General features: G+C 36.0%; 1 protein-coding gene across 2 annotated transcripts in view; it reads right to left on the reverse strand.

Moving 5' to 3' along the window:
* The window catches only part of Elk (Eag-like K[+] channel), a 122,051-nt gene that overhangs the window by 68,549 nt on the left and 32,809 nt on the right, over nt 1-20,693 (reverse strand). For both annotated transcript variants that reach the window (XM_066288905.1, XM_066288904.1), the window contains exons 3-4: nt 6,929-7,162; nt 1,175-1,312 (exon numbers count right to left, since the gene is read on the reverse strand). In XM_066288905.1, the coding sequence (XP_066145002.1) occupies nt 1,175-1,312; nt 6,929-7,162 (372 nt within the window). The remainder of the gene's footprint in view (nt 1-1,174; nt 1,313-6,928; nt 7,163-20,693) is intronic.

Below are 20,693 nucleotides of genomic sequence, written 5' to 3' on the forward strand. Positions count from 1 at the left end.
CGTCCAATGCTTTCCATGTTGAGTTTAACATGGATCTGATGAGTAAAGCTCTAATAGAGTTCAAATAAAGCTTTGATAATAATACCTGATTAATTAATTAATTAATCAACTCCCGGGACTGATGCACGAGCAGATTTCCAGAAGTGTCAAAACTTCCACCTGTGAACATTAGTTTAGGACCAGCATGTTTCATCAATTAATATAGAGCAAGTAAATTATTATTATTAATATTATTATTATTATTATTATTAGTATTATTATTATTATTATTATTAGCAATGTCATTCACAGGATAGCCATAATGGTTTTCTGATGTTAGGTAATAGAGAGATTTTAAACACCTATAATTACGACAATATATTTATCATTAACGCACATGCACACAGACAAAAACACGATGGTAAAATGTAAATTAGAGTTTTCTACTTTTTTACCGTTCAAAAATACAAAAAAAAATTTTTCTTGAAATCTCTTAATAATGTCCGGAGTCTCGGAGTTTGGTGACGTAAAGGCGGTATAACCATAACGTTAAAGGAATGCGAAATGAATCTCTCTAATGACTTGAACTGTGTTCGCAAATTTCTACCCTACTATGTTACATTGATTTGCTTAAAATTTGGGATATATCGGCACTCTGTAAGCAAACCATAATTCCACTTGGAAAATTGTAGCACGAAAGGGACAATTTGCTTCTGTTGATTATAGGACACGTCCAGGAAAAACAGTTCACAAAACTTGGTGGGTGTAATATTCGTGATGAACAAAAGCTCCAATCAATGGGCCTATTGCAACGTTTAGGAATGCTTTTTTTCCTATGGAGTCTTCGATTTCTTTGATGAGCAATTTAACCGACTGAGCGTCCAACGTATTTGGCTTTTAGTAGCAAAACATGTATGGGACATTTGTTAGCCAGATCAGAAAGTAGCGCATTAAATTTGGTCAACAAAACGCAATTTGAAATTGGATTGCAAATACGCAAAACCGGCACAGGTCACGATTAATTTGTATTCGAACTGGGTCAAGGCAGATGGATTAATCCTAACTCAATATCATTCATATTCGAGTTGCTCAAATCGTGTATTATGCTCTTCGACAAGTAAACAAGAATTACCTAAATGGGAAAAATGCTCACCGAAAATATATTGTGCAGGGTCGCTCACTTTTCGAAACTTACCACTGTCGTAGAGCTCACATTCAGCCATTTCAGCCATCTTCGTGTTGGTGATGTCTTTGTGCGAAGCGAGATAAAGTACCACTTCCCGCTTTTCATTTTTTATCGGTACTATGTCCAGCAGGCACCAAAAGGGGGTTCCTGGAACGAAATATCGTAAAAAGCTGTATAAATTTGATCCGAATCTCAATTCGTTTTGGTATCCATAAGTTGCGTCCGATGTGACTGTGATTACCATCAATAAAAATGAATAAAAATCACATTAAAATAGAAAATTGGATTGGAATACACGGGGTTTATGAAAATCTGTTTGCCTTGGCTAATTAAAGTAATTAATAAGTTGTTTAGTTAATTTATAAATTAAAATTAACGACGTTTAATGTCAATTTGATAGAGCGTTTTTTAGACATATCGGAGTTCATCTAGAAGATTCAGGGACGCATCCATCACGTCCGTGGCAATTGTGTGCAAAAATAGGAATCCCCAGTAGATTTTGATAATTTTCATAATTAACTCCAACAGAGTAACTAGAAATAGCATTTTTGCGCCCTTCGATACTTTTGAATAAAAAAGAGACTTTTCAATCAAGCGCTTCACCACAGTGGCAAGCTGAATCTTTCAAATCGTCCTTTCCTTGTAATTTTAATACAGAAATGCTCAGTGACGTACTACGAAAAATTGGCGAAGGTAAAAGGGTGTCGCGTCTACATCCTTGATCCGTTTAGACGTGTATAGAATGTGCAGATGTAGTGCGAAATAAATGAATTTTTTCGGTCTGAAATTGAAATAATACAAAATGCTTAGACACGTCGACTTTAGTTTGCAAATCCACATTGTTTTTTTGGATAGTGTTAGCTGTACATATGTGGAACAATGATGGAGTCACATCTAATGTTATCCAATCAAAATATGTAGAACTTTGAGCTAAACTCCACGTGTCCAACCATTTTTCGTTATTTTAATTTCAGATGGAGAAAATGAATTTATTCCGTACATTTTGTGCATACTGCACATCAAAGGACACACATATGTGAATAAATTTAAATTATTATAGAAAAGGAGATGTCGTATGTATCTTACTCAGCGAGAGTGCATCCAGAAGCTACTCCGATATTTTTAAAACAGTATTTAGATCAATATATACTACTTACCATGAAAATTGTAGCAGCTAGAGTTAATGCATAAAATTCAACTAAAATTAGTATACATGTTTAGTTGTGGTAGTGGTACAATTCATCAAATATTTACATATAACGCCGTGCGTTAGATACAGGAAGCGTTAAAACCAATAGCTATGCCATACATTCAATGTATTGGAAACGTGTTTTTACAGCAAAATAATGCACGGCTACATGTTACTATAACTATAGCTCATTTATAACGTCGCAAACTTAATGCGCTTCCTTGGCCTCCACGCTCTCCTGATCTTTCCCCCATAGAGCACATATGGAACATGACAGGAAGAGGAGTTACTATACTGAAGAACCCATGATGCACTTTACTAGAATTACGAAATGCAATTTAAGTTGTTTGCGATTCGCTACCTCAAGAGGAAATTGATTATTTACTTAGAAGCATGCCCAGACGAGTTTCCGAGGGAGTAAATTCCCAAGGTGGTCATGCACGTTATACAAATTTTGAAGATTTTTTGAAATTAGGATCTCTCGCAAGTTACATAATTTATTTTGCACGTTGTCAGTATATTTACAAAATGTCATTGATACATACGCGCATTATTTCTAGGTGCTGCAGTTTGTATGATAAGTAGTATATATTAAAACGTTAGCATGCCAATAATACACCCATTCACTAGTATAATATTCGTCGAAAGTTTGAGCAAACAGTTATACCCAACATCTCAAAGCTGTTCAAATCGTGTTATGGGAATTGACGGCATTACAAAGAAATCAAAAATGATTAGATAAGTGATGCTTAGCCTTGAGCAAACTTCCATTTTAAGATCTTTTTCCTGGAATTTTAAAGATCTAAAAATGAACTTGCCCTTCTAAACGAGATTTTCTTTTACTGATGGAAATCTAAGCTCGACCTCGTTAAGTTTTACTTCAAAATTTAAATTTTCTAAAAAGCGAGATATTACGTTTTTATGGTAAGAAAGACCTACTTGCAGAAGTAGATGTCATGGAAAGGGATAGCGGTAATTGATTTTTCTCTTTACGAAATTATGAGTTTCATTATAGTCCTGGAGAACAATAGAAGATTTATGTACCGCAAGTAGGATGTGTTTACCGCTTAATACTGGATTAAGTTACTAGGAGTGAAATCCTTTTTGTGCTAAGGCCATAGATTGAGAGCCGAAGCGGAGCTGAAAGTAGCAAGTGAGCGAAGCACAACAAAGACCTTTTCTCCTTGTAACATGCTTCTTTTTCAAGCGAATGATCAATGAACCCGAATTTGATTTATTTTTATAATTTAGTGATCGCATTATTTTGCAAAAATCTCTGCTTGACATAATTAGGAAAATAGATAAAATCATGTAATTGTGCGCGGTCCCCGTGATACGACAATCGGTTTAGCGTTGCACTTCCTCCCGCCGGCAGTAAATTCATAAAGCTACTTTTACTCCTACGCCATAAATAGCGATTCACGTGCGCGTTGACCTTTCGCGGCCTTTTGGAAAGAAACGATGTTTGCAGTTATCAAAATCAATCCTTCATTAACACGGAATAAGTATTTTTGAGGATTAAGGGCGGTTTAATTAGATACCTATTTGAAAAGATACCGTGACAAGGGATATTAGAAGGGAGCTAAAATATTGCTAGTGATAGACATGATTGGTTTAATTAAAGTGTCGTGATAATAATCAGAAAGGAGGAAAGACAGAGAGTGTCAAATTAGATGGGCGATGAGAAACGAAGTGAGGATCATCCAATTTTACGGCTCGCAAGAATTCAATGAAAAGCAATTAGTTGGTTCCGTTTGAAACTCCGCAAGATAAAGATGTGTAACTTATGATGCGACGATTCTTTGCAGAACTTTGATTACTAGTTAGATCGCTCCCAACTGCACACTTTCATGCGAACACTCAATATACGCTAATTTAATTTAATAGTAATTAAACTGGATAATTTTGAGTAGCTCCTTCTTCATATTACTTCCATAAAAAAAAACGGGGTGAATTTTTCATTTAAACTTCGCGGGCACTATAAAATCATGAAATTGCTCTTTGTAGGTGGGCAACGCTGTCTGTAAGAGCTGTGCGAAGTTTCATGTTCACATATTCAATGGTTTTAGCACCCGTGTCTTTGGAAATATATATAAAAGTGAGTTTTTCAATTTTCCCTATTCCAGATTTTGTTTAGCAAAGAATTTGCTTTAATTTCATTTTGCCGAATGAACATTTCGCCGCGGTAACGTTGAGGAGGTTACGAAAGTACTTTGGTAACGGGTTCTCTTGCAAAAAAAAATTTACGGGTGGTAGAAGACCTCACCCCCGAAATAATGCCTTGCGGTCGTTCCGGGGGGAACAACGGTGAAGAGAGGACAGGGGGTCTAGTCGGTCAGCGTGCCCTGGATTGGGACGCTAACCCGACATAAAAGGGGCAAATAAGATCGCCGAGTGCCAAGCCCCCAATGTCTGCTTTCAGATTCCCCTCAACCTCTCTAAAAAAAATAATAATAATTAAAAAAAAAGTGGCAAAAGGCCTTGAAGAAGCCGGAGAAAGAGGTCGAGACGAACAGCACATAGCAAGACCATCAACATCTACTGATGAAAGCCACGTCAAGGAAATTAAAGATTTGATACTCCGAAATCGTCGATTGAGGATTAGAGGCCTTGCCGATGCCGCGGACATTTGACTTAGATCAAGCATAATCACTTTAAAAGATGTTTTTTACCTCAAAAGCGTCGAACCTGGTCAGACCCTCGATTTTTTGGAAAAAAGCGTCACACCGAAATCTTCATACAATGATTTTTGACCATCGGGACGTCACGAAACGCGTCATCCATCATGAGAGTTGACTCTTCGATCCGTGCATATGACCCGGAAACAATCGATCAATCGAGCGAATATCGCGCAAAAAGTGAACCAAGATCGAAAAAAACCGGTTCAAAGCAGCTCACAAATCCAGGTCACGTTGACACGATCATTATCGCGACGTTGTGCATTACGAAGGTCAAACCGTTAACAACGAATATTATTTAATCGTTATGCGTCGTCTGCGCGAGGTTAATGGCCTCAAGAGGCCAGAATCATGGACAGACAATACTTGGGTTTTGCACCACGATTTGTTCCACATCCACCGTATTCGCCCGATTTAGCGCCGTTCGACTGCTGGTCGTTCGACAAGCTCAAGGCCGAATCGAAAAAAGTACTGAAGGCCATCTCGAAAAAAGACTTCTCCGATTGTTTTGTGGATGGAAAAAAAACGATGGAAAAAGTGCATCGTGTCGAACGGGGGGTACTTTGAAGGCGACGAATCTCATTTGAAAGAATGAACGAAGATTTTCTATTTTATAAATAACTTCGCTTTAATTTTTGATCGCAGTGATAAAAATAGATTAGGTCCGGGTCAACACCAGGGATCGTGTAGGAAACACGCAATTCCCATTAGTGGGAACATGGAACTTGTCCCAAGTATCTGACACTCAAAGCATCAATAATTGATTACTTGAAACTTGAACATTTAAGATTTTGTTTCTTTAGATTACATGAACCATTCGGTGCGATAAAGTGTAATTTATTTCTGGTTAAAACACACATTTCAATAAGCGTGGGAGCGTTGATGAAAGATTGATCAGTGTGTTTAACGTGCGAGAAAAACTATTTAAACTTGCTAAAACACATATTGCATTAAATAAATTTGATATCGCCCTGTAGGTACTTACACGTATTTACGCCAGGTGTTTGGGTTATATTTCCTGAGCGAATTCAATTTGCTCTGAAGGTGTCTCATATATTGAAACAAAGAAAATCCCTCTCAGATGATACGGGTAATATCCGGAAAACTCGGAATTTTGTTTATCCAACATTGCTGCAATAATTCTTGACATTAACGCGAGTTCACACATGAAAACCACAATTTCTTGTATTTTTGGAAAGTATAATATTGCCCTTAGGCTACACATTTTTGAGGGAATAAAACGCTGAGTACGAGCACTAAGAGGTTACGTGTCGAAATTGGACCACAAATTATGAAATAGAATCTAATAATGCCCATCTAGAGAGATGCAACTCTGCTAAATGCCCAAATTATGCGGTAGCAGATATCCCAAAGTTTGAGGGAGACAGGCCTCAATTATTCCCACTCTGAATCTCACAAACTTAATGCCAAAACTTGGCTACTAGTTGCATTAGCATTAAATATGGCCATTTATTATTTAATGCATGGCATCAAGTTTTATTACTAACTACCCTTAGGTTTAGTGCGGGTACATTATATAGTTATCAGCTGCAACGAGCGTCGAATATAATCATCATTTTCGCCAGCTCCTTGGGGAAAAGTCACGTGTATCTAAATTTGGTGATTGCGGCGGCCAGTTGAGGACAATTGTTTCCACGACCATAGATTTGAAAACTGTTGGTTTAAAAATTCCCCGAACGTTCATAATTAAATACTGAAAAATCAATCAATAACTGCTCTGATCCAGGATGAAATCACAAAGAATCCCAAAAATGATATGGATATACTAGATTACGTCAGATAATTTGATGGGTCGTTGGCTGTGGTAACAACATAAAATTGTCAGGGATATTCTTACGAAAATCCAAATTTCCAGGGGCTAACATTGGAACTTACCGTTTTTCTTGTAGAAGATTACTTCCAATTTCAGCTCATTTTTCGATTCCAATGCTTTTTCAATTTGAGCCTTGTGCTCCTCCTTTGTCTCGGGTCCATAAAGGAACTTGCAAGAGCAAGCTTTTTGCATAATTTGAGCCCTTGTAAACCCTGTCAGCTCGCAGAAACCATCGGAACAATAAACAATCGGGTACAGGGTGGGCACTTGGGCGTTTCCCAAGACGAAGTTACTATCTGAAAAAAGATGGAGTACCATTAGTTGTATTTATCAGGTGTTGAAAATGATGCAGAAATAATTCCGATAAGCCAAAAAAAGGTCGATCATTTTAATGAATTTCTAAAAAAAATGATTTGATCGTCAATATCGCCAAAATTTGTGAATTAATTGAGCTCAAGAAATGCCTTCCAATAAATGTATATCCAGAAGCTAATTTATGTTTGTTTTGCCTCATTCCTGTGAAAACGAGAACGAAGCCGTGGGAAATAAGCTTATTTCCTTATCGTTCCGCGCAACCGGTAGAAATTTAAAATGTAGGAAAGGCCTTTTGATATCATTTTTGAGTCTGCAACAATGCAATATCCTGACAGCCGTAGAAAAAATAAATATGAGTCAGTCAATCATCGTTTCTTTCACAAATTATGTCACTTGCTTTATTCTTTAAAGATTATTATGTGACCTCATTTATTGCACTACGATTATAACGAATCAATTTACGACCGCAAAGCGGTACCATAAAGCGCCCCTTACGATCAAATCTGAAACAAAAATATTGCAGATAAGCGGTGCTCAAAGCACTTCCATTTTCTTAAAGTTTTCTTTTAAATTGGCACGAGAAATCCGAAAAATACTAAAGCGCGTTGGAAAAAGCAATACTCTGCTTCTAACATGGATATGAGGCCATAGAGTTGTTCTGTATGGGTCTGCAGAAAAATTCTGCCACAGGAATTTCACAAAATCTTTCTTAACTAGCTAATCGAGTTTCATAAGGGGTTGGCCTTGCTGGGAGAAACCTAACTTAGATATCTAAAAATCGAAAGGTCGCAAGCTGACAAAGGGCCCACCTAGAACTCTCTTCTAATGGTGTATAGGTGGGCATTTCAAATTTGAAGGAGCGTTTTCAACTAGATAGGAAACCGGTGTATCATATGCTAAAAGGTTAAGAAACGTTGAATTAAATCGTCTAAAGGTCAAGATAAATCCTTTAAAGAAAAATACATAAAGAAAGCAATATTCAAAATCCATCAATAACTGTTTAAGGTCAAAGCTTTATGGAAGGTATTTCAAAAAGTAAAGCCGCGTATATAAAAAAAGCTCAAAATAACTCAGAATAACGATAGGTCATAATCCACATATACAGAGTGACCCATTTGTTTTGGGGTCAGTCTGTAAAAAGTTTATTGATTGTGCGATTTAGCCCGGATTTTTTTTTATTATAGAGCTCGATAAATTGCACATTTTTCAGCAAAAATGGTCTGACTGGTATATAAGTCAAGGCCTACTGTGACAGTTTCTAGGAGCAAAATTTCAATAAATCATATTAGCGAATTTTTTTGAAAAAATCTGCGCACGGCACTGTATTGACCGCCCCTCAAAACGGGCCTGTGCAAAATTTTATCGAAAAACTTTGAGTAATAACGATTTTGTAGAAGAATTAAAAATGCACACTCAGTACATATTTATTTTCAAAAATTCGCAGTGGGCTATGGAGAACAACCGAAGTGTTTAACTGTCAAACAAACGCAACAAACATCACCATCGATGTCAGAACTCATTTGTGCTTAATACAAATTAAATTATTAATCTCGATAATTATGGAAAATTTAAGTTTAAGAGAAAAAAACAGAAATTGTTCGTATTGTTCGCGACAACGCGCAGAAGCTGCGGCAGGATTCAACATCAGGCATCCACATGGACCAGGAAGTCGAAGTAACGAGGCAAAATGGACGTCGTGGACTCTTCCTAAATAACAACCAAATTTCGCAATATTTTAACGACAATCCCCGAAATAGTATTAGAATGGCCAGTTTGGACCTTCATATACCCAGAGGAAGTATAAGAAGACGTAAGTACCCTGTGTGCATTTTTAATTCTTCTACGAAATCATTATTACTGAAAATTTTTTCGATAAAATTTAGTACGAGCCCGTTTGAGCGGTGGCCAATCCAGTAGCGTGCACAACTTTTTTCTAAAAAAATCGTTAATGTGAATTATTAAAATTTTGCTCCTAGAAACTGTCATAGTAGGCCTTGAATTTCATGTCAACGAGGCCATTTTTGCTGATAATGTGCAGTTTAACAAGCTCTATAATTTAAATAAAATCGGGGCTAAATCACACAATCATCAATAACCTGTTTACAGAGTGACCCCAAAACAAATGGGTCACACTGTATATATAAATATATATATTTACATTTTTCAAAACTTTTAAATGGCCATTTGTATTAAGAGCGCAAAGTGTTACGTTGTCGCTCAATGAAAAGAAAGTAGATGGCCATCCGTAGGTATAGTTCGATATACCGGGTTATTAAAAAGTATGGGCAACTACTTCAGGGGCGCTTTCCACACATTATTATAAGGTGAAATTTTAAATACTATTTTTTTCTAAACGGTTTGTTAAGACACTTATGACGATATAAAAGAGGACCGATAAAGTGATTTTTTGACTCTAATAGGCGAGCGGGGATTCGCAAAGTGTTATTGCGCATCCGTGTACGTAATCATAAAATTAGGTCTGAAATAGTGCCACAAAAAGAAAATTTTTAAATGATCATTTGTTGGACGTTTTTGTTTTTTGGAAGGGGGGTACACTTTTGATGGAATTTTTCGTAATATAGAATTTGAACAAAAAGAGATGGTATTCGTAAAAATCAACCTTTTTTACAATAAAAAGGTGGTCTTTTCGGAATCCACTGAAACTAACTGGTTTACAGAAAAGTGGGTTTTAAAAAATCGTGCTCGAATATTTATATAAAAAAATTAATTTGTACCCCCCCCCCCCTTCCCCCCCCTCCATGTTTCTGCAACTGCCATTACAATTTTTTCCTTTCAACGATATAGTGCTGAACTCATTACCATTAATCGTCCAGTTAAACAAATTACTGTATAACAGATATTATATAATTATTGATCGTTAGAGCCTCATTGTCGGCAAAAGAGAATTAATAACAATATTAAGCCGTTATAGAGCAAAGTTTATAAAGAGAGCTGGACTAATTAAAGTTTCAAGATATTAGGTATTCGTTGATTTGATAGGATTTTTGCTAATTTGTTTTCTTGCCTGGAAGACAGAGATCATCACGGAATGGATAATTGCTATAACGAAAATTACCTATATATGTCCGTTCTTCAGTTACTTCTTTCGCCGCAAGCGTGGTAACGAATTAATTCAGGTCCTTTTATAATAGGCATGTGTTGTAGCAGATATAACAGTTTGCAACCTTAATCTTTTAAATCTCTGAAATTAAGGTCACCCTGCTTCCCGATAAATGAGATATTTCCCAACCAGGATTTACGGTTAGTTTTATAGGTCAAGTTAAACCTGCAGTATTTGACCACTTGGATTAAACTCGGAAATTCTTATTTCTTATTGGATGATTTTTCACGTTGACAATCAGATTTCAGTAATATTTTGTACAAATTGTCAGAGGGGCCAAAGTATTAAATGATTAAAATTATTTCGGGGTTTGCAACCTCCTGCCGATAATATCTCACGCGTGTTCAATTGGAGATAAATCTGGAGGTCTTGGAGGCCAAGTAGCACTTCAATCTGAGCTTGTTGAAAGTACTTTGACGTTGCTCTTGTCATGTGTGGTGGGGCATCATCTTGTTGAAAGGTAAGATTTTAGATGATCCTTAAGTATGGAACTAAACAAAATTCCACTGTTTCTTGGATGCACCGTTGTGAGGTCATATTGCCTCCAATAAAAAGTAGGGATGACCTAGAGTTATCGTTAATGGCAGCCCACGCCATAACATCAAAAATACGTTTAATGAAATATTCAATAAAAAATTGTGAAACTTGTCCTTCCCCACGCTGCCTTCCAGCCCTTCTCCGGCCGTCGATCATGTCCAAATAGAATCTGTGTTCGTCGCTGAAGACCATCACGTTTCACTTTTCATTTGAGACTGATGGTTCTCAATTTCACCAAAGCCGATTTCGTTTGTGCTCCAGAGTTAAAGATAAAACAAATTCTGGTCGTAATAAAAGTAGACCAAAGTTTCTGATTCGTCAGTACACATTTCGCATTCCAATTACTCTGCCGTATTCTGCAATCCACAGATTGGCAATTGCTGCGATGGTAAAGAGTCGATCCCACATAGCCAATAACCTTAAGTGACAATCTTGAAGCGGTGTCGTCTTGTGAACTCGTCTGGTGGCTGTGGTATCAAAAGTTGGTGTTTGTACCCTTCATGAAAATATCGGAAATAAAAACCCGAAATATCCAGGTGGATAAGACTGAAAATCATGCAAAAAAAATAATTGCGGTATCATAATTATTAGTACAAAACTTTATTGAAATCGCGATATTTCTACTGGGTGTTCGGGTTTTCTTCTCAGTTGATATACATATTTGCAGAGACGCTTAAAATGGCTATTTCTTCATCAATAATTATTGTTCGTTAATCTTACAAACAAAAATTAATTAATTAAACTTCAGTTTTAAAGCTGTTCATTTGCTCGTTAGTAACTTTCGCCTTCCCAAAACCTCCCACCTCTTCGACCGGTCTTAGTTCGGTCTCTTATGAGTTCGCCGCTGAATCTAAAGATGTGGCGGTGCAGTAATTTTCTTTGTTATTCAGTAAAATGTTTAGATTTAAATTATTAGAGCAATTCTTCGATATAACCTCAAGTAAAATTGTGTTGTCTCTAGCCTCATTCATTCTCCCTTCTCATGCTCCTTTTGGAAGCCTGGTAGTAATAAAGATGTTTTCGTTGTGGAAATCATTTGGAAAACCGACAATAACTTAGCGTGTCGAAGCACTATTATTACCGTATGTTATATTCTGCAGAGGATGCTGATGAGATAAATTTAAAATAAGGTGTTTTTTCCTCTTTCTCTCTCTCTTTTTTCTCTCTCTCTCTCTTTTCTCTCTCTCTCTCTTTTTTCTCCCCATCAAGGCCACGCCAGGTTGAAAATAAGTGATACAATAAGATTGTTCTATCTTTAATTGCCCCAGGTAGTAGAGAAAGAGAAGAACCGTCAGACGTGAGACGATGAGGAGATGTGATGAGGATGAAGCCACAATAATAAATATTTTACATAAAATTATTCCCGTGTCAGGCATTCGCTAATCCAGTGTTACAACGATCACGTGGGAGGGTGGTAATAAGTTTACGTGAGGATAAGCTCTTAAGTTACTTTGGAAAAAATATAACTTTTGAAATTTGTCAAAACTTAATTCAATATATGATAATCCCGATTTTATTTTAAAAGTTGGGAATGTCAAAAACAAGAAAGTTAGGGCAACATTCACGTAGGAGGTCTCCTGTATGCGACGCCCCTGAGTAAAATGTGCAATTTTCAACACAAAGAAGTGTTCCCCTTTCAATTTATTAGAGTATACAGAAAATACTGCAAAGAAACCATCTAGAGCTTCCCTGTAAGGGGTTTTCGTCCATTTATTTTTGCGGTATGTTTATAAGAGCATTTTTGTATTATTTTAATCTGTAAAGTCACCTACCGAAATATCTCGCTGTTATTTCCAGACATCCTGTATTATTGTAAATTGCATCAAATGGCCGCAGTATTTGGGTAATTTTTTAAATTGACCAGTGCGTTACGTCGCTTTTGTTTCGTGGTAAATAATAGATTTGCGTTTTACTCGAAACTCGAAAATTTTGCATTTTAAGGCCCTAAGCTTATGAACTGACTCGAATCTGAGCAAGCTACCCTAGACCAGTCTGAAACCGTTAAATTTTCTAGGATAGAGGCCCAGTTTCGACCGCAAACTCCACTCTTTAAGAGACAAATTTACCATAATTAGTATTTAGGCCAGAGGCTTCCTGAGTTCCTGCCTAACAGTAGTGACTGCCTCACTAGGCACCCACAGAGGAATCCGAAATACGCTGGCGAGGTTTCGTGGTTGAGTCGAAGGATCAGACGGGCTACCGTCATAAAATAATGGGGTTCCAAAGGTTCGAGAAGCTATATAAACTCTGTTACACAAATTATATTAAATTTAATCACAGACTAGTTGAATTACAGGGTGAGTTGTGATTAACTTATTAACAATAATGCCCGTGTACAGGGTTCTATGGCAACGAGAGCGAGAGAAGTTTGCTGTTTACGCGACGGGGTGAAAAACGGTTCCACTCGTCTCCTCCAAGAGGGTTCGTGCCCCTTTTCGAAAAACGCAGTTTCCCGAGTTTGGTTTCTCAAGATTTCATGAGAAAATCACCACCTCGATGCTTTCACACCATTACCTTATCGCTAACACCCTCTGGTTCATGTCCACTTGCGAGTTTGTTGCTACGTTTCATCCTAATTTACTGCTGCCCTTAATCTGTTTGGGCAATTTGCACTTCATAAATCAGGATGGATGTGCACCAGATGAGAGAGGTGATTAGCGCGGTACCCATGGTTTGGCACCCAGCGGTATGTCGAGCTTTGGTTTCTGGTTTCTCTCTTTACCAGATTTATTACCCAGATGTTAGGGCAATGCGTGAGGGCGATCTTTACGTTGGAGTTTTTCCAACAATTAGAGAACCTAAAATCAAATCAATCACTCTCAGCTTTCGACTTTGATTTCAAGCTTAAAAATTTGATAAATTTAACGTCGAACTTGTCCTCAAAGGAGCAGATGCATCGTTTGAAACGATTTCATTGGCGTGTGCGCTAATAGACAGTTCGTAATTAATTAAATAATTTCATAAGAGTGAAATTAGAATTATTCAGACAAATTACATGCAACGCAGAATGTTAATGAATTTTCCTGGCAATATTAAAATTGAATTGTGTGCTTCTCGTTCGAAATAACATATTATTATATTATATTTAGTAATTATTTGCTATAAATTAAAAAGTTATAGGCTCAAAATCGCTCGCACAAAACGAAAAGAAATTAGAGGCCTATTGACGTAGATGATTTACTATCAATAACAATTTTCATCAGAAAGTCGGAACTTCGAATAAAAAAACAAATTAATAATTTTAATGTTGCCCGGTGATGATGTAAGTGGTCCATTCACGTCGGCATTTATTATTCACTATAGCTGGCGTATTAACTAATAAAAATAATTTTCCAGTTTCCAGGTAAAACAATAAATTTGGATAGAACCGCATATTTAAAAACGATGTTTAATATTTTATTCACCGGCGTGTAGTTTAAATTTCCAGGAAAAGATTAGCTCTTCCATTTCCAACACCGAACCTCGGAATTATTCCTAATTTCAGTACCATTTCATTTATTTAAATTCAACATTAATTTTGCTCATTATGTTCATTCGTGCATAAATTCTCCCGAATACTCAACAAAATGTTCAATTTACACAGGCAGTAATTTCAACCGAAGACAATGTATGAGGCCGATGTTTTGGATCTCTCATTTGACAAAACTGATCATGCTCGCAATTCATACTCGAACTCCTCGTGAAGATGGCGGAAACTTTGCCGTTTCCGTTTCCTGAAGTTAATGTCTAATTGTTTCTGGTATCTTTACAAGGTTGAACTGCTCCAAGGCGTTCCATTAAAATTGCAGATTGGGTGTGAAGTCGGGAACTTTCCTTTTTATGCTCAAATTCGCGCAAAAATAGGTAAGAATGCTAATCATATTACTTCGCGCCCGCGACTCTATTATTTGGTAACCCATGAACGTCATTTATAAGTTTCTGGATTAAAGTCTACTGAACTTTTATTCCCCGCGGATGAGTCTTTCCAAGTAATTTGGTAGACGTCTCGTGACCCCAATTTAACAAGGCAAGTTTGGCAGCAGATGCGCCGCTGGTTTCGAAAAGCCCAAGACGTTTTCAACATTGTTGTTGAGGAATTCAGTTCTTCCATTCGACACGGCTCGCCGGATAACTGGACAGGAATAAAAATAACTTTCAGATGAACAATGGAGTCTCGATTGTTGTACAACTCCTAGCAATTTGTTATTTCCACGTTTTCGACAGCACTTCGCACGTTTGACTAAAAATTTAAATTAACGCAAAATTTGTTGATTTTAGATTGGCACGAGGTGCAGTTTATTTGTACCTTAAAATACGCATTCATGTAGGAAGTTGATAAACACAAAGTTTACAACTTTGATACGAATGTAAATTATAAACTTCAAACGCAATATCAGTACCTACATAGAAAACCGATATAGATGGCTGTGGGGGTATAAAAATATAATTGACGGAACTACTGGAAAACTCTTTTTATGAATAGAAATCTCAATCTAAAGCAAACGATTTTCCTTGTGTAAATTTACTTTTAGAATTCGAAATTTCATATAGGCATTTGCAAATGTTGTTCCCTCTGTACATGCGCGTTACTACAAAAATAACAAATTCGGGGAAATTAATTATTGCTTTTCATCTGGAGATTTTCTTCCTGTACAGATGACGTTTGACCCGAAAGGGCAAAGGGATATTTTGCGGATTTTCCTAGTTGGTAATCACGACCCCATTGGGACTGAAGTGCAACTCAATTGATACCTACATACACTACTTATCATAAAAATTGCAACACTTAGAAATAACTTTCGAATTTTAATGAAACTTTGTAAATATGTTGCCTACACTGTACAAAGTAAATGACGTAGCCTGCGAGTGAACCGAAGTCCGGAAAGTCTTTAAAACTCGAATGACGTATATAATCATATTGCGAATTTACACCCTCAGAAACCCGTCTGGTTCGTAACTTTGCTGAAGTACGTCATGGGTTCTCCAGTGTAGTGACCTTTTTTCTTCTCGTGTCCCATGTGCGTTCTATGGGGGAAAAATCGGGACAGCGTGGACGCCAAGGAAGCTGTATCTATCAATTATACTGTTACTACAATTAAATACGTATACCCATTTTGATTGCGTTAATTCTAGATGTTGCCATTTTTATGACGGGCAGTGTATGTATGTTTCAAAAACTTTATTTGGGGGCATTACCTAACTACAGCTAAAGCTCTAAAATTCGTTTCTTTCTGAAAAATAACAGCAATTACAATGTATTTCTCCCAGGTGCTGGTATTTATTTTAATTTTATTTTTTATTCATCTATTTTTTATTTTATATTTACTTTTTTTCTATTTTATCATAGCACATAGGGACTTGATTTAATTGAGGCAAAATTGGACATTTCAATGCTGAATAATCTGTTAAAAGTAAATTAAAAAAATTCTGTTCATTCCCGGAAATACCCGGAGAAAATTGAAAAAAATTAATTGAATTTGAATTTTTGCAACTTTACCGTTCGTCTTTCTTGAAACTAGCGGCGCTTCCTAAAGGCACTTTTTTATCCTCTTTCGGAAAGTTACTTTTTTGTGTAATTTTTTGTTCTTCAGAAAGTCTCTGAGCTTTTTTCACCTGCACTTTTATTCTGGCTTTGCGCACCTTTCAGTCTACCAACACGTACGATGTCACACTTGCCATTAAATTTTTTCAACGAATTTGATGCAGGACCTTCAAAAATCGAAAACTGGACAGCTGACCATGACACAGCATGCACAACTTGGGCAACAAAGGGTTGCTTCGGGCGGCACTTTTTGCCTCTTATTAACGTCAAACACAGTTTGTTGCGTTTACATGCGAATGCCCACTTTTCTATTTTTAACAAAAATCAAGAAAACATTTACTATTTCATCGTGAGTTTAGAGGCTTTTCACAAAATGTGAAAAAAATCTAGGTCAGGATTAAGAGAAAAAAATAAGTGCGACAAATGAAATTATTTTTCCAAGGGGATAAATAATTTCCTAAAAAAAAGCGCTGAAAGCGATCGAAAACTGGCCATATTTTAATTGGATGGAACCAAGTCCGCTTTAGGCACCTTTCATATACCGTGCGCTCCTTCAATAAATATAAATCAGTTTAATCACCTTAATAACCATGAGTTTCAATAATTTCTGTTGTATAATCTTCACAAGCTTTTCAGAGATGCATAACTATAGGGTCATCCTAAATAACACTCCAAGCCATGGTAATGGAAAGTCAATAAGGTCGGGGGTTTCTCTCCTGATAAAATGCGTCGAACACTGAATTTGCACGGTTCAATGGTCATTAATTGTCAATTAATGGTTTTCAGTGTAATCAAGTTAAATATAGACATGTAGAGCCAGGGTTTTGGTAAATGTGTAGGTATGTGTATGGAATATTGCTGATATGGGACAAATAGCTGGCCTCAAGATCGTTTTTTTTCCGGCGTTCTCCTTTCAAATTTGGTTATTTTTACTCTTATTCAAGCATCTCTCCACTTTACAAATTCTTTCTCATTCACCTCATTCCTACAGAAACTTACTCAAGCATGGACAAGAATTAAATATTCACTAGAGGTTTCCTTTCGGGTTTAGTCCATTACTGCTAACTTGGCATATAGAGCTGAATGAAATTAGTAACAATGGACTCGCTAAATATATTCCAAAAGCGTTCAAGTACTAGAAAATCTGAAACTAGGTTCCTCTAAACGTTTTAATGGAAACTTGTTGTTTGCTGCAGTAGACATGTTTGAATTAGTTGCTCCCATATGGATTTTGAGAGGTAATTGCGCTTACGTGGCACTAAATAACAGCCTTGCGGATACGTTAAGGTGGAAAGGTTCATGGCTCAAATAAAGCATTTCTGGAGCACACGTGGGATGTTTTTTTGTTTCAATTTATTGGTTATTAACGTTGCTTTCTAGTTTGTATGATAAAGTGGCCAAACAGGTATATAAGCTCAATATAAGTGGAAGAATGGAACTTTTCAACAAATATTTTATGCTTAGATTTTCGTATCGTGGGTGGAATTATATTTTTTCCGACCGTATTTACACCCTCTGGTATGACATCCGAACGCCCCTCTTTGCTATTAGCCACGGATTGCTATGCCAGAACCCTGAAGAAAACGAAAGAAAAGAAATCTAGTGGGTTTAAATCTGGACTTCGCGGTGGCTACGAATGTCCAGAGTTTTTCTTCTTGATCCACATTGAAAATTTTTGGTCTTCCATTATCCGGCTTTGAACGAAATCAACCAGTCGCTCTAAATTGCGCTTGTGGCCACGGCAAATTAATTTTAAATTATTTAATCAATAATAATTTATCGGTTCCGAAATAGTGATGGCCCTTCCATACTCTCGCCACCTGAAGGGACAGTGATTTAAATATTACTTTTATTACTCAATCTCAGCAAAATAGAATATAAAAATTTAACCCTAATACCGAATTAATTGGTAAATCTCTACAGAGTGGATCCTCGATCCACCATTTGAAATTTAATTTCCAGATATAAATTTTAACACTTTATTGCTGTCGGAACAATCAATCTAGATTACCTGAATTCTGGGGTTTTCTGGACCTTTAAATATGTCAAGAGGTGTGATAAATTATATTTCCAACGACCCCAAATATTCACTCGCAGGACATCAATTATTCATATCTATTCATTTATCAAGTTGATGTAAATGACCCGTTAGATGTAAATGACCATTTGGAAATATAATTATTCGGCAATTTGCTTAAATACGTGCAAACAACAAAAAGGGGCAGGCATCCTCGTGCCAATCTAAATCTCCAGTTGATTTTGCCAAACACGTGGCGAAGTAATGGTTTCTCAATAAATGCCCTGAAAACTTGCCTGATGGAAATTACCCTTTCCCCAGCTCTTCACTTCGTCCCTTCTAGACGAGAGTCGAGAATTCTATTTTGTAATTTACACCGATATTTTCCGCCCTGCTTTACTCAATTATTCTCAGTCGCACAGAGAGTGTCATTTTGAATAAATGGATTTTCCTCTCATTTTACTTCCCACTAAAAATTTGTTTTGGAAGTCTCTATTTAAAAAGAGAAATGCCATCTTTATTTTAGAAAGTTTAGTGCCTATGTTCAGTTTTAATACTGTCGTATTTTTTTTTTTTAATTTTTTTTTTTGTTTTTTTTTAAATTTTTAATATGAAAGTTTCTGTCAATTTTTTTTGCTGTTGTTTTTTTTTAATAATAAAACAAGATTTTTTTTTAAATAAAAGGATATTTTATCGCTAACACGAAATACATGAGCAGCCGTTGTCAAAAAAAAAAGAACAAAAAAAGGATTATAATTAAAAATAATAATAATAGAGCTTGCACAAAGCGTTTCAATGCTGATTTTAAAGCAAAATAATTGACAATACAAATAAATGTAAATAGCAACAAATAAATAACTGGGTGAATATTATGCTTCTTCGTTATAAAATATTCATGTTATATTAATTGAACCTTTTTGAATCATAAATAAATCGAAAAGGTTTACGTTACCTTCCCTACTAAATGGCATATCACATGAATTATAGAAAAATTGTCAAAGTATCTAGATATTTACACACAACAATAATTAAAATTAAAAAGATACGAAATTGCCTTCCATTATAGGTGTTCCCTCATAGATACTAGCTTTCTCATTTCGAGGAAATTCACGAAGTCTACCAGGTTTTCAAGGAGTTTGAGATTGGCAAACTTTAGCAATGCTGGCTCTAGGTACTCCTTATCTTTATTCCAAGGCAACATACACTTTGGACCAAACATTTTAATGAATAATTTAGAGTGAATGTACAATTTGCCTATAACATCCATTAAAAATAATTCCAATATTCCATATTTCTAAATAAATTCATTCCAGGAGCTCGAACACAAAACTAAAAATTTATTATTTAATGAACAACCTTCCACGTCATATTTATATGCATTCTTTTTTATTAAACTTCCCATAGGTAGGCTGCCGGTAACACGTACTTATTATACAGGGCGATTCATGCAGCCCCTTCAGCAGAAAAGTATCCGCAATAACAAGCACATGCGGTCATATTGTATCTTATAAAAATATGCAAGGAAAAAGTTTAAGAGTGTTGAAAATCGCATTTTTAAATATAAATCGAAACTCCTACGTGATTAGTTCTTTTGCTTGATGATAATATTTCAACAAATCGTAGTTTTTGTTTTTATTTTTATTTTTTTTTTAATCTGTGGAATGTACTACGTAAATCACCCTTTATTCCCTTGCTCATAACTTTATGCAAAATTTACTTCGAATTTATTCTATTATAAAGGAATTGCTGAACTGTAATGCATTTGTTACTGTTACACATAAAAATAACTTGCTTCAGTTAGATATTAATATATTATATTGAGTATATTTAATTTCTGTTTTAACATTCTTAGTTCACTCTTACTTTTATTAATTTTTTGATTTTTGGTCGGTTGAGACCTAACTGACAATACACATTTGATTTAAATACACGCTGATCATAAAAGAATGCTCAAACCTATTAGTGAAACGAATAAACTCGGCCTTTTCCGATTCAGTGGTGCCCACTGATAACACTTATAATTCTGCTTGGCCCAATAACCCCATTCATAAAGACATTCCAAAGGAGGCTCCAACTTCATTATTTTTATACTATAAAAAGTAGATGCTTGAAATAAAGATTAACATACAGGGCGTTTGGTAGCGGCGCAGAAAGCTTTTAATGAGCGCTAGATGGGGTCATATCGAATCTGTATAATTATATTTATTCTTATACAAATTTTTATCGTTTTTGAAATACCGGCCACGAGGAGGGAGTAGGGAGGGTAAACGGGAGGGGGCAAGTAAACGCATTAGAAATGAAGTGTCTCATTTTGAA

The sequence above is a fragment of the Euwallacea fornicatus genome, chromosome 13 (genome assembly GCF_040115645.1).
Source record: "Euwallacea fornicatus isolate EFF26 chromosome 13, ASM4011564v1, whole genome shotgun sequence".
Classification (NCBI taxonomy): Eukaryota; Metazoa; Arthropoda; class Insecta; order Coleoptera; family Curculionidae; genus Euwallacea; species Euwallacea fornicatus.